The sequence below is a fragment of the Mizuhopecten yessoensis genome, unplaced genomic scaffold, assembly GCF_002113885.1.
Source record: "Mizuhopecten yessoensis strain PY_sf001 unplaced genomic scaffold, ASM211388v2 scaffold9501, whole genome shotgun sequence".
Taxonomy (NCBI): Eukaryota; Metazoa; Mollusca; class Bivalvia; order Pectinida; family Pectinidae; genus Mizuhopecten; species Mizuhopecten yessoensis.
In genome coordinates this window covers 200,506-215,765 of record NW_018408079.1, presented here as the reverse complement: position 1 = coordinate 215,765, position 15,260 = coordinate 200,506, and the positions used below count along the sequence as shown (strand labels likewise).

Sequence of the window (15,260 nt, the reverse complement as noted above, 5' to 3'; positions counted from 1 at the left end):
TTGTCCAAAGTCTAGCAGGTGCATAGGACTGATGCAAGTTGGCTAATCTATCGACGATGTCTGGCAACGATTCCTTAGTGAAAATATGCGATGACAATGCGGCGCATGCTCAAGTACATGGTATCATCTTCGTTTCGTTACAGATTATATTCGGATTTTCTACAAATGCCATATTTTTGTTGACATATTTCCACATGAAATCCACGTGCCGTCGTAGCACCATTGTGTACTACGAGTTGCTGTTGTATTTGTGTGTACTGGACATGGCGACGTGCGCAGTAGTCATGCCAGTAGATGTTCTACAACAGCGGTACGCGTTTACCTTGCTCAGCAGCTTTGGTTGCAAAGTCCAGACCTACACCAAGTGTGTTCTGACCACAGCCAGCGTGGTGATGACGCTCGTCATTGCCTTACATCGCTACCGCAAGATATCCCTGCCATTAGGTCGACACTTGTCTTTTACAGCAGCTCGACTTGTCTTTGGCGCCATTGTGTTTGGATCTATGGTACTGCATGCTCCTCTTTTCGTAGTGGCTGGTGAGGAAAGCTTTGACAAAAACAACGCTTTGTCTCTGAAAATATGTGGCATTGATGATGAGCTGAAGGATGCGACGGAAGTGAAAGTTATATTTTATATGTGGAGTTGTATATTTTGTTTGCTGACGTTGGTAACTATTGCACTATATGGCGCTATAGGAAAATACATTCACGAAAAAGAAACTCGTGATTTGAATTCACCTATGTTAATGACTTCTACTGTATTTTTCCCATCGTCAACTTCAAAAGCACATAATGAAATGACAGAAAATGTTTTACTTGATAATAAAGTACAGCTTGGAAGGAGTTCATCGACGGGAAATGATAGTTCTAGAGACATCCCTAAAATAATAGTAACTGATGTTGGCGAGAATGAAAACGAGGCTCCACAGACAAAAAGTGAACAACTTCAATCAAACCTATTAGATGACAAAACATTCACTAAAAGTGAAACAAAGGAACATCGTCAACAATCGACAGCGTTAGCAAAAGCTCATACATTACGTCCGCGATCACAGGAACTGATGTCTACGTTAAAAATAAGTACGCCTTTTAACAGACGAACAAGGTCTGTTGGGAGTATTAACGACCTCAACGCTGTGACCAAGTCGGCCCTTCGTACTAAGCAACAGCAACAACGCAAACAGCGCCATGACGACATCCTGCGTGTGGGCATGCTCATCTCACTGACGTACTTCCTGTCTGTGATACCGTTTTCTGTAGCGTTACCCATGACGTTGTATAATGAAAGTTTTGGTGACGAGGCCATTGACATTTTCGTCCATCTCGGGGTTCGTTCACTGTATCTACGGTCGGCTCTAAATCCCTTGTTATATGGGTTGTTTGATAGCAGACTTCGTAAACTGTACGTCGGGGTTTTCAAACGTTTAAAAGAAAAGTTGCGTTGAATATTGTGCACGCTTCTTTCCAAAAAATATATAGAACTATATATTGATACTGCTTTGTGAAGTATAGATGATATCAGTGGTACACGTATATAGCAATGATGGTGATGTGGCTACTTGGTTAATGTATGAATTATGTTTAATAGCTTTAGGCAATGTACATGTAAACAGCAAAAGATACATACGTAATATAAGTATTATGACGCGCGAGTCACACAAGTGCCACTCCATGTGTAAGAAAAACTAGCTGCAAAGTGTCCTACGTTTTTGAGGTGATTATTTGGATACCAACATTTTAAAGTAGAATTAAAGCAAAGTGTAGCGAAGGCGTGTTTAATTTCTATAAAACTTTATAAATTTATAACAACATTTTTCACCTTTGCAATATTACAAAACCCGTACATTTGTATTTTACCTATATAAATACGCATAAGAAGTTATACAACTACTTTGATTTATTTTATCTTGTATTCTCTTTTTCGTTCATTGAGTTTTTCGGTTATAATCGCTTAAATTGAAGTATTCTTTTTCAATATTTTAGTAATTATCTCTGGAAATGATAACATTGTTAAAAGTAAACTCGCAAATGAGTTCCTCGCCACGGAATTAACGCGACAATTTCTCTCTCACAGAAATAAGCCACTTAAATACACAGTGGTTTTTGGTAAATGACTACTGGATTACACGAAGTGTTTTTAAGTTGGAATTCTTACTCAAATGTGCTGTAAATACACAGGATCTTACACGAGTTTCAATTTTAGTTAGAATTTTATGAAACGAGTGTAAGATTTTTTTTATTTAAACAAGCCTTTGGCGAACTAAACCAAACATTCGCGAAGAGTGTCAAAAATTCAAAAATGAAAGGTTTTGCGAATATTGTCAAAAAGGCTTTTTCATGTCATTCCTGAAATATGAAATTTCGCCATCTTGGTTCTATTTGATATATGTCGTATGTAACGTCCTACAACTATTTATGTTTATGGAAATACACACGAATATATGATATGGGTGTAGTCACTAAATAACACGACAAGTATGTAATAAAAGAAGACATTGCATAATAATAAGGGCAATTAGTAAACAGCCTTTCCCTGACTTACTTCTACGTCATTAGTGATTTTTTTGTCATTGATAAATACGCATATCCACCTCCTGAAAAGTCAATAATTGTACAACTTCCCGCGAAAATGTGTAGAACATGCCACAATAAGAAGATAAGATCTACCACCAGATGGACGTCTTCACACAAATACATGACTCTTAAGTGACCTGTTCATTTCAAGTGCCACAATGAAGACCTGGGTCGTGTTTGCTTGCTTTATATGGGTTTCCCTTGCGCAGTAAGTATACATGATATGTTTGGGGGAAATTTATTTTGGGATATTGCAGAAAGTCGTGTTTGCCTGCTTTATATGTTGTTGTTTTTTACGGAAAGAAAACATGTTGTATGTATTTTGCTAAATTCTTGACAAAAAATATTTTAATCCATTGCAAAAAGTTTATGATATCACTTATTGTAAGATGAAAATCAAGTATTGGTACCATATGGATAGCGGAATATCGATTTTCGTTGTCTTTTATATCTGTATATAAATAGAAACATAGACAACTGTTATACAGCCATCGGATACAGGTATGTCAATTGCGAACGATAAATTATCACTAGATAACGTATACTAAAACACACCCAGGTACCTCCGATCACAGGCCGACCATGATAACCGAGTACGAGCTTTAAAGTTCATATAAAATCAAAAACATTCACAAAATCTGTTTTGTTTTGTTTTACATTTCCCTTTCAATAATCGCATTGCCGGGGTTTGATTACCCGATCGGACGTGAATTTCCTCTCACACTAAGATCCCCGCGCACTTACATTCGGCCAACAAAAGTGATTAATGTTAATTGAAATATACATAAAGTTTATCTTATATCAATAATGATGTTTTACATCTCTTTTCATTCGTCATGAATTGTACACGGCTTTTGTTTAAATATTTGCTAAGTTTACAATAGTAACATACTAATATTTATGTTTATTTTTGTTAATGTTATTATCTGGATATCTTATTTAGTAAACTGTTTCCTCACAAAATATACACATACAGAAAGTATCCATGCATGTATGACTCAGTCCTCTGATCATGAATTATTATCAGACTAAGGCCCAAAGTTCAACAAATTGTTTTTTACCGAAATCTCTCTCCATTTCGTGAAACAGTCACCGCTGGCCATATTCACATGTACAGTGTATATTTACATTGATATAAAAATGAAAGAAAAAACAATATTTTTTTGACTGAAATCTTAAGTCTTTCGTTTTTCTTGGGCGCCCAGGATTTTTGAAAGACATCTTAAATATGGGTAAGTTTCCTCTTTTGATATATTCATAGAAACGGTTGATTTGTGTTGACATCCAAGAGATGCAAGAACAAAATACCAGATGTGTTTGAATAAAACCCTCAGTTGTATCTGCACGTCACGAAAGTGGTATTAGTTATACTGAGTGGTAAAAATATGTATCACACATATCATCGAAAAGTACCTCACGATGACGGTATTTCTTCTTTATAACTTATTCAATGTACAAATGTATATATGTTTTTTTTATAATATCTAAACAATTATATTGCTGAAAATCTATGCATAAGAAACATTAAAGTTTGGTAAAAAGAAGTACTTATTTAAAGTGTCGACAGAAACTAAGGGACACATCTTCATGATGACACCCCCACCCCCATACCCCCCTAAGTTGATATGATATCGTTAAGCATGTTACAGTGCTGTGCCCGTCTTGGTCGTCCGTTGAAAATTACACATAACAGCTTAAAAAATTCTGGGGAGAATCCTGATATATATCCAAAGCCTTATTGCTTTGAATGTAGACGTATATTAGGTATGAAGCGATATGCTCCTCCTAACGAGCACAACTGTTCACATGCTAGCTTACTCATACAAGGAAGTTGGGCCTCCAGTACTCTCGTCGTTGTATATTAACTCCTACCTAAGTAATGAAGACATACGATACAGACTTTGAGCTCTGTACTCTCTGGTAATGGTCTTACTTAGATAGAGTAAAGATTTCGAGGTCATCACAATTTGAAAGGATAAGAAAATGATGCTTAAACGTCAAGTAATACTTGCAAAAAGCAAATTAATTTTATCCATTTACAATTCTATTGGAAATTGCTCTAAAACAACCAAAACGTATAAATAAAGGATGTGGTTTCTTTGAAAATGAAACATTCGAAGGCTACTTGTTATGTACGGACAGTCTTATTATAATTTTGCATGGAGAAGCCATGGGCTTAACAAATTGTGGCGGGTGAATTAATAAAGGATATGACCCCGTTTGAGGCAGAAGGGCTAGACACAAACGAGGAAAAATTGGGGAATACCTACTGGGCCTGTAAAGTTAAAATATTTGGGACATTAAACAAAATAAACATGAAGAGCCTCTGGGCCAAAGGAATGACATATTTTGTTAATGAAGGATGTGGTCCCCTTGAGTAGGGATGAGGTGGGATATATCCCAACATGGATGAATCTTTATAATGATTTTGACTTTATCTAGCTTGAAGCATTCTTGGGCCAAGGAAATTCAATGTTGTTGAAGTGACCGTTCTTTCTGTGGACGAGACCTTTAAGAGAAAACTGCGTAATCGTTCAAACTTACTTCTTAGGTCCAGGTGAACATCCCTAGGCATAGATACTCAATGGTTTTTTTTACGGTAAATCAATACTGCGGCCATAAGAAGTAATTGATTTGAAATTCAAGGCCAGAATGACTGATTCTCAACTCCACCAGATAATTTTTAACCAAACGACTGATTGAAAACACCGTCGATATATCAGGGATTGTTCAGGGTATGTCGGTTTGCGCGATGACCACTGGGTATCTTTTATTAAAACAAGTACTACGAATTGACCGCCAAATGTTGTGTTAACATTGCCTGCTGTATATAATAACATTGTGCAGTATTTAAACGAGCATATTTTAAAGTTTACAGTTTATGTCGAACTATTCTCATTGTTTCAGAGACTATATAGAGCTCCGGCCCTACAACGTGACAGCTGCAAACCTGTTTTACAGTTCCGACATTGATGGAAACGGACAATTTGAACGAGACGAACTCAACGGCGTCTTCGAGATTTATGACGTCAACCGTAGGGTCAACATCATGATACATCAGTTTATCTATCAGATAGCTACATAAGTTTCTCATATCTTGACGTTCTTACATATTTACATCACGGCTTGGTTTAATTTTGTTCAACGTCCGATTAACAGCTAAGGTCATTTAAAGACATGCCTCTATGTGTGTAGTGTACATGTATGCGTGCTTGCGTTTTTGTATGCAGGAGACAGGGTATGCTGTTGTGCTTGCCTCCTTGTGATAGCGCGGATCTGATGCCGACTTTATAGTGCTATCTCACTGAAATGCCATGCCAAAGGCACCAAATACAGCATTTCGCCCGGTCATATTATACTGACAACGGGTGAACCTGTTTAAGGACATTGGTATGTCCCGGCCTCTCCTTTAAATAAATCTCGAAAAAATACTTAAGATAAAAAACTGTATCTACGCATACGTAGTTTTTTTAAAGACGATCGAACATAATCCATGGAAAACAACCCCATAAGGGTACCATTTGATTAAGGTAAGGGGTACCACTCATCTGTTATAATCGCGCAGAAGAGTTCCATCCTTTTTTTGACTCGGAATACTCTCCCTTCTATATAGACGACGAGTCCCTTTGTCAAGTTATGTATACATTGTATTTCAATAATCATTATTCTTTTCATAGGCTTTGCTGCCCATAATTTGGACACACAATACATAGGGCATTTATGATTAATGGAATGGGTGGCAGCATTGGTAAAGCGTATGCTTTGTATTGTTTAAGTTTTGATCTCGATCCATGTTTTTCTGTTATAATAATAATAATAATAATAATAATAATAATAAAGGCTTTATTTATTCTTGATAACATATTGACCATGAAGCTCATCTTACACATGGTCAAGATACAATGTAAGATAAAATGTACAATATTTACAGCTTTAAGAAATATACATGTATAAAATACAGGATAAGAGAGGAAATCATAAATCATTTCAAGTAAAATTGCTTTGCAGATCTCTTAAATTCTAAAAATGAAGTACAATTTCTAATGTGACTTGGTAAAAGATTCCATGTTAGGGGGTCCCTGATATCTAAAAGATTTTCTAAAAATGTTTGTCTTATGACATGGCAAGTAAAACACATTAGTAGATGATGATCTTGTAGTTCTACCCTGAACATCAGACATATGCGTAAAATCATTCAAATTTTGTGGAGCTAAATTATCAAGTATCTTGTACATAAAAACTACTTGATTGTATAAAATTCTTTTGTTAAAAGGTAGCCAATTTAGTTTTTTGAACAATATCACAGGAAGGTGTGGAAAAATCACATTTTAAAATAATTCTGGCTACTCTCTTTTGCAGGCGTTCTAGTTTTACAATATTACTTTTTGAACTGTTACTCCAAACAGTTGAGCAATAATCCAGATGTGAGTTAACAAAGCAGTCAAAAAAGGTCATACAAGAGGACTGGCTCAAGAAGGGTCTCAACTTTTTCATCTGAAAAATTTGATATGATATTTTCTTACAGACATTTGTAAATTGAATGTTCCAAGAGAGACAATCATCTATGGACACTCCCAAAAGTTTTTCATATTTTACATTTTCAATGTTAATATTGTTGAAAACAACGGACAATTCTTCTGTTAATTTACATTTTTTCTGTGAAGTAGTAACAAGCATGACTTTTGTTTTTTCTGTGTTTACACACATTTTGTTTTCATCGCACCATTTTGACACTAATTTTGCATCAGCATTGAGGTTGGTATTTATAATGCCAATTGATTTCCGTTGTGATTGCACTGCGGTGTCATCAGCGTACATATACAAGGAACTTTGATTTGTAATCGGGGCAGGTCATTTACATATAAAATTAACAAAAGTGGTCCCAATATTGACCCTTGAGGGACACCGACTGTAAGAGGGAGAGAATCACTCAAAGTGTTCTTAAAGTTTAAAATTTGAAATCTCCCGCTCAAATAACTTTGAAAAAAATATCATTGTTTTGGATGAACACCCATACAATTCCAATTTGGACGTTAAAATAGAGTGGTTCACAAGGTCGAAAAACAAGAAATAGAACACATGTCAAAATACCTTTGTATATAGCCTCATACCAGGTGTTTGTGATATTGGTTAGCGCAGTCTGACATGAGTGTTTTGCTCTGAAGCCAGATTGGCTATCTGTAATCAAATTGTGGTCAGACAAAAATTTATAAAAATGGTCATGAATATGTTTTTCTAGACATTTTGATAAAACAGGAAGTACTGATATTGGTCTGAAGTTACACAAAACCTCTTTTTTACCCTTTTTAAAAAGATGGCTTACTTTCGCATACTTCCAAACTTCCGGAAAACTGTTTATGTCAATACTAGTATTCATTAGTTTACAAACAATTGGAGCAATGGATTTAGCACAGTACTTCAAAATAAAAAAAATGCGCTGATGTTGTCGAGCCCGGTTGCTTGTTGACATCTAATTTCAATAAAAAGGTTTCGATAAAAGTTGTGTCAACTTGGGGAATATTAAAAATGTTACCCCTCAGCTTTTCTTTTGTATACGCTGTAAGTCTTTTTAACGTATCTGAAGAGTCGTTATCACATGTTTCTTTTAAATATTGATCTTTTGTATTTTCATTTCTAATTGCAAACCTGTAAAATGTACCAAAACATGTGATTTTTATGGAAAAGTTATTTTGACATTCTTTACCTTGATACGCATATTCTATTGATTTTTTTTTTGAAATGACAAATTGACATTATAACATTAATAAATTAAATATGTTCTAAAACTATTTAATTTAATTAGCAATTCCGTCTTTGCGTATTGCAGAGTTATCTTCTCTTGGGAGCAGGTATTGATTGTTACGTCATTGGTTTGTGCGAGAAAATTACGTCGTTTTCTTACAGATTGATGACGTTACTCTCACAAACAAGTGACGTAACAATCAATACCTGCTCCCAAGAGAAGATAACTCTGCAATACGCAAAGACGGAATTGTCCATTGAGAGAACTCCATGTCTTTTGCCCCGCAGACGATAACCGCGTCGCCCGCCATGAGTATCTTCACCTGATATCCCCGCCGCTCTACAACTTTGCTGTAATATTGTTTGAAGACTACGACTGCTTCGCGCCACCTGACGGTTTCATTGATGACCGCGACTTCGACGAGTATTACATAAGAATGGACGGAAATAGTGAGTAGAAGTTCTGTTACTTACCGTGGGCTGAAATATCATATGACAAAATCCAAACCCGTGAGTTGATTACGTCGAATCCGAGTGATATATTTGTGGGGATGAGTGTTTCCTAATAGCCAGTCGGCAGTGACCTTTGATTTTTCTATTGTCCTCCGGTCATTTCTTCAGAACGGGGATGGAATAGCTGCTCCTAATCACAGAAATGATTCTTTGTTATTCTAAACACTGCAATCATGTCCATTCGGTAACCCCTATATTGTAGCGGTGGAAGACCAATATCCAGCAATCTATCCGGGTATGGTTTGTGAGTGTCTTATAAGTTAGTGGCTCGACGTCGGACGTTTTCGAGTGCAATGCTGTTTTCGTAAGTCACAGAACATACTGGGGAAGCGTATTCTAGACTGGAGCCTTATAGGTTGAGGAAGGTGACCTTGTCCATGGGACGGAAATTCATTCTTATGATTCCTAGATTACTATTTGCTTTCTTGACCGCTCGATGGATATGTGTAGGTTGATTGGTTGGTTGACTGGTTTATCTCCTGCCTTTCACTGTCGGTAGTCTGTGCTTCGGTCGACGTGAGAGGGTAAGTTTCCACTTACCAGGCCCTCTTAAGATTCAAAATGTCTGAAACATGTCAAGATCACCCCCTAAGGTCGAACTGCTCCTCAGATGCGGATAGGCTGTCACGGCGGCTTTGGTCCACAGACCCATGTCCTTCGTGTGGTCCCCGTTGCCATCCTTTGTGGATATATGTAGCGAATAGCAGTTTTATATCGATGGTTACTCCCAGATCCTTTTCCTCGTCAACAGTGTTGAGGACTATGTGGCGTCCCTCTACCTCCTGGAAGACGACTAGCGACAATTATATGATAGATAATCGAGAATATCTTGTGTTTTTGATTCCGCACACAAATCTTCTTCAACATGTCATGCATAAACAATTTTGTGTCATTACAGAAGACGGGATGGTGGATCGAAACGAGTTTGTAGATCACTGGATACACGTAAGTCATATAGAATTCGTTAAGACCAATCGAGAAATTAACCAAGATAATATTGGATTAAATATGTTATAATATATTTCATCGATATTAGTGCAGCTAAATAATTATTAAAACAATATTTGTTTGCATCGCTACGCTCGTCTACTTTGTATCTTGACCCTAAAGTGTGTTTTTTATTTTACCACCTCCGCAAAACCCCAAGTTGCAACTTGCAACGCTCGGCGGAAATATACTAGCATAAGTTGCATAATTATATCATCGACCGCTCGTTATAGATGATCTGAAAATTAATACTTTTTATTGTAACCTTCCTAACCGCCCGGGCGATATTAATCATATCATTATACAAGAACGATAAAGGTTTTTTTCGGCTGACATTATTATGTATAATCGACTAAACATATCCATTCAATTATTTTGGTATTATATATATTGTTGGAACTGTTTAACTATCTTGTATGTACAACATAATATCTCATTGTGGTACTTACAGCTTACCATCGTGTACGTACAAGAAAGTATCACCAGGTTGCCCCTATAACAATACCATCTGACTTCTAAAACACGCTGTTGATAGAGAATTTGAACCGAAACTTTAATTTTCTTTCCAGTACACAAAAAAAGTCTTTGGGCCAGACTTAAAATATGTTTTTTTCTTCTTGTTAATTAAACATAAAAACAATCCTCAGAACACGGGAAATCGCTTCTGAGACGTTCTTGAAAACACATTTGTTTTGGGGGGAGATCCCCCAAGCCCCCCTTACGGGAGGGGGAAGAGCCCCTCCTGTACGTTCCCCCTACTCGCGCTACGCGCTCGGGGTGCTGCCAAAGGCCCCCCCTTTTAGGAAATCCTGGATCCGCCCCTGTGTAATTAGGTTTGTTTATATTTCAGGTCCTGGAGAAGAACGAGGACATTCACAGACCGTCTGCAGCGCCAGTTACACCATGAGGCGTACAGACCGCCTCATAAATACCCACATGTAAATAAAGTCATCAACTTACATACGGTGTGGTGTTTTTTTTCTGTATAGCATACATGTGTACAATAACGGATACTAAAATCCAACTTGAATAGCATCAATTTTATTTCCTTAGTATGTAAATCGAAACATTATATTTAAATACCTGCTCACGTAACGGAACTAATTAAATGTAAATTTAAACAAAATTAAGAATTCTGGAAAATTTATTTTGAATTTCGATCTTAATTCAAAATGAACTACTTGGAAGCTTCAATTTCTTAATAGTTTATACCTTCGTTTCCTTTCATAAGTTTAACCTATGCCTCATAAGTTGAAATTGACATAAATAAATATATATCTTTCAATGGAAGTGATACTGAGCTCTGTAAACACTACGTACTCAGCCAGTAAGAAAATCAACGAGAAAATTACTTTTGATCCATAACATTTTTGTTGAATTTATCGTTTTACAGTATTTCAAAAGGCATATGCATTATTCTAATGCGGACCAACTGTGCGCCACTTACGTACCTGAATTAACCAAAGGGAAGTTTAAGAAGGAATAGACAATTTCCCCTATCCTTTCATTTCTCGAGAGTAGATCTAACTTTCTGTTTATTGGCGAATCTACGATGAGGAAATTAAATGGATATACCGTTATCAATATGTTTCGATGTGATTTCGATCGACGTGATACCGAGACATCAATTAAGCTACCATGGTCGTTGGTAAAGTTTCAATTTGTTTTTGTGTCTCCTTAGCTCCTATGACAAGTCCACTGAATCTATATTTTAACATTAATCCTAAATTGTAACAGAAAGTTTTTTTTTTATTTCCACAAAGATGAACGTCTTTATTATATCAGATTTTTTTCTTTTTCTTATCAAAATCAACTGAAGTTATTTTCACCCTCTTTGGGATCAAGAATATAATTAAAATCATTTATTTGAGACGCTTTGAAGAGTAATATTACATCTTGTGCAAAACAAAACAAAGCAAACTTGAGTGTCGCAAGACCAACCAAATCACAGATGTCAAAAGTTACACCAGAACCACGGGATTACAAAATTGTTTTATTTAAGGTATTGACAATGAATTGACCGTGTTTGTTTATGACGTGGCACTTTTTTCTTTTTATTTCACACATGAAGAAAGTGACAAGCTAACAAAATAAACATTATAGTACAATTTTATTTACAGAAATATACAAAAACCACATTGATTAATTTTAAAACTGTTATAACAATTGCGAAATAAAATCATGTCTTTTACATGACAACGTAGAGTATTTTATCGTTCATGAATATAATTAAATATATGTGAAAATATATAAGCATTAAGACCATCTATTTCGAAATGAAGCTGGTTTGAAGGTCATCAGTGCTCTGAGCATTAACAAAACCTTCTAAGCCGCATACACAAATGCAAGTCACATTTCATATACAAATAGGAGGAAATCGATGCAAGCCACACAAAATGAGTCATTTAATGAGTCATTGGAAGAAATATTGGAAAATCAATAATAATTTATAATTCACAAGCAATCGGTAACATAAATTCCCGGCAACTATTTACAATTTTCTAAATATTCCTACTAAATATTTTGTGAAATACCCGTAACTGTGTAGAAACTATCTCTATTTCTCACCAGTTGATATAAAAACTACATACTTTGAAATAGTTGATGCATGTCCTTCTGATAATCCTCAATGCTCAAGGGGTTACGCTCACCTGGAATATGTCATAACAAAATTGAAGGTCCGCAACAAGTTATCCGATTGTTTTTGTTTTACTCGTATTTGATTGCTATAAATGTCTCGACTTTTAATGGAATTCTGCCCCTTTAACGGTAACATTGTTACTCCTTTTACTATCATGTATGTCCTGTATGCTTTATGTGCTTCTTGTTTTAATAATCTTAATTTTGGAACGTCATGCAGCATATTTCAATCAAATATTTCTAACATAAGTTTATAAATCTAAATCTTATTGGTGACTAACATCAATGTCCCTTTAAATCACACTGTATTAGTGTATATATTAGCATATATGTATAATTCACTGTAATGGTGCTTTAACCCTTAATTAGAAATACTTGTGTGACATACGAGTTTCAGTACTTAATCCTAGATTTATACATTTAAATTATTATGCTACCTTACCGTGATTGTTTATGTGCTGCTTTTCTAGTGTACCTTGTTTAACTTGTTAAATTACCTCTGTGATATTACTAGTATTTATAATTACCTGCATGTGATTGCTATTATAATTCATATTTGTCGCAAGAATAGCACTACAGTGCTAATGTTTTATTGTTTTAAATATGCGACGTTAAGTAAAAAAATAACACCTGACCAATCGCTAGGCTGATATTTGTACTTTGAAGATTAAAGAAGAGCAACACCCGACTTCAAAGCCAGTCAATTTTACCGTTACGCGACCGACAGATTATTTCGATGTACATCAAAGCATTAGACTAGTCTTCTTATCTCATCCACAAGGTGGTGCACACTGGGCTTTCGAATTGTCATGAAATTGGTGAATTAAGCGTTATCCCTGGAGTATCGAGGATGTTGAATCCCTAATAGTTCTTGATAAAAAGTAGTATTTTTACAATGAACAAACTTACGTTTGTTTATTTACAGTAGTAATGGAGTAAATATCAAAATTAATTGTTAACTAAAATTTATCCTGACCTGTTGTCAATTTCGGTGGGTGATGTTTTGTGTTTGTTTACTTTGGTAAGAAATCACTGAAAAACATTTTTTTTTATGTAAACCTTTACAAAAGTTGAGCATATATACATTGTACATGGTAAGACTTTCCCCAAAGCAGGAAAAAGAGACGTATCCAAGGTACTCTATTTATAATTTAAAAGCATGGGATTATTTTGAACACTGTTTGACAAATTGAATGTTGTATCTGAAAGGAGGAATGATCTTTTCATTAAATCACAAACACAGTATTGAACTATGGAATTGCCAACCCAAGCCTAACGCGTATGTTTCTTTATAATAATGATTTGTGGTTCTTATATACCGCATTATCACAGCTAGCTAGTGTGTAGATCATCTCAAACCGATTCACAAACTATTATCCTTGGTTATAGGGCCTTTGCAACCAGCCAATATATTTCTCAACTCCCTGGGGAGCATACAGCCGATGCTGTCATTTTGGCGCTCACAGCTAGCATTCAACAAGTGGAGTTAAGTATCCTTCTCAAAGATAAAACACAGTGACGTGCCATGACTCGAACCCGCTGACCATTCGGTCACGAGCACGGCGTCCTACCACTAGACTACCGTGCCTTCTTTGTATAAACTAGTGCTTTAATATATTCTCTTAGGGAAAACAATATCAGATTTGAGCAGGACTACAACTAGAAATGGAGCCTATAGCTACCTATCCTGACAGTACTAGTAGTAGCCTTGTACAAGTCCGATTTTTAAGGATCCGTGTCCCCACGGGCAAGACACTTAAGACTTCCACTGTGGATTTTCGTATATACTGTAACCTCTCCTTCATTTCTTTTTCATGTAATTGCAGAATAATTGGGCCAAGGGTACTTCTGTTGACCAGGTAGCTCAATAAGATAGAGAGAGAGTATAACAATACCATTTCCAGGGTTTGGCTACTCAGGTCTTAAGTCATGATGAATTTTTATGCACAGAACACTAGTGTTGATTATTTCTAAGTTCTTTCATCTCTGTCTTTCGTCTCTTGTTATTTTTCTTAAAGTTCTGCATGGTAAGGTTTTATTTCAGAAATGATGTATCAAAACTATTGTAATCATGCCTGAAAAATCCGTTTCAAAGGCATGTAGTTACAGTTTTGGCAGTGGTACAGGGATCCTAAAGCAAGGAGGTCATTGGGTGAAAGCAAAAGTGCTTATAAGGTAAGAATTGAGAGTTAACAAAATCAAGAGAGGTATGTTTACACAGCAGCACCTCAGGCCGGGATCGGGATCATTAAATGTGAAAAGTGTATACAGGAATGTTATTTCTGGACATAATAATGTACAAGCTTCAAGGACATGTTTATTACAGACCAACGTTAGACATAAAACTGTACCAAAAAGTGTTTGTTTTAATCAAATAACTTCTCATTATTTACATTCCTTATTGTTGACAACAAAAAAATAACCAACACACATCAATATATTCGAACAGCACATAAATGATAATAACAGCGTTACTGTATATATATATAGTTTTTATCCTAAAATATGGCCTTCAATGTTAATACTATTTTTACTTCTGTTAAGAATACCAATTTAATTTTTAATATAAAAATGTACAACGTTCTGGTTATACTCCATATAAATGTTTTTTTAAAAACAGTCCCAAATAAAAATATTTATATATATACTTATGACTTACAAGTAAACATGTAAATGAAAAATAATTTAAAGATGATCTATTAACAATACTTTTTGACATCGACCACTGTGACTGACTGGTGGGAAATCAGACATTGTGATACTTCCCCAGCAGGGTTATATACATGAAACAGTGAATTATTCCA

The 15,260-nt window shown here is 35.6% G+C and overlaps 2 protein-coding genes across 3 annotated transcripts; both read left to right on the top strand.

The window, feature by feature from the left end:
- Positions 1–56: 56 nt before the first annotated feature.
- LOC110458199 lies at positions 57–1,445 on the top strand. The gene has a single exon (XM_021509803.1). It carries the CDS (start codon positions 57–59, stop codon positions 1,443–1,445), a length of 1,389 nt encoding a protein of 462 aa, XP_021365478.1.
- A 1,180-nt stretch (positions 1,446–2,625) lies between these two features.
- On the top strand, positions 2,626–10,777 carry LOC110458213. 2 transcript variants are annotated; one of them, XM_021509820.1, is made up of 6 exons: positions 2,626–2,782; positions 3,780–3,806; positions 5,482–5,609; positions 8,605–8,766; positions 9,728–9,774; positions 10,667–10,777. In XM_021509820.1, the coding sequence occupies exons 1-6, from the start codon at positions 2,733–2,735 to the stop codon at positions 10,721–10,723; spliced, it is 471 nt and encodes a 156-aa protein (XP_021365495.1). In that variant the 5' UTR covers positions 2,626–2,732; the 3' UTR covers positions 10,724–10,777. The 2 variants fall into 2 exon arrangements, with proteins under 2 accessions (XP_021365495.1, XP_021365496.1); XM_021509821.1 differs by lacking the exon at positions 3,780–3,806.
- The last annotated feature ends 4,483 nt before the right edge of the window (positions 10,778–15,260 follow it).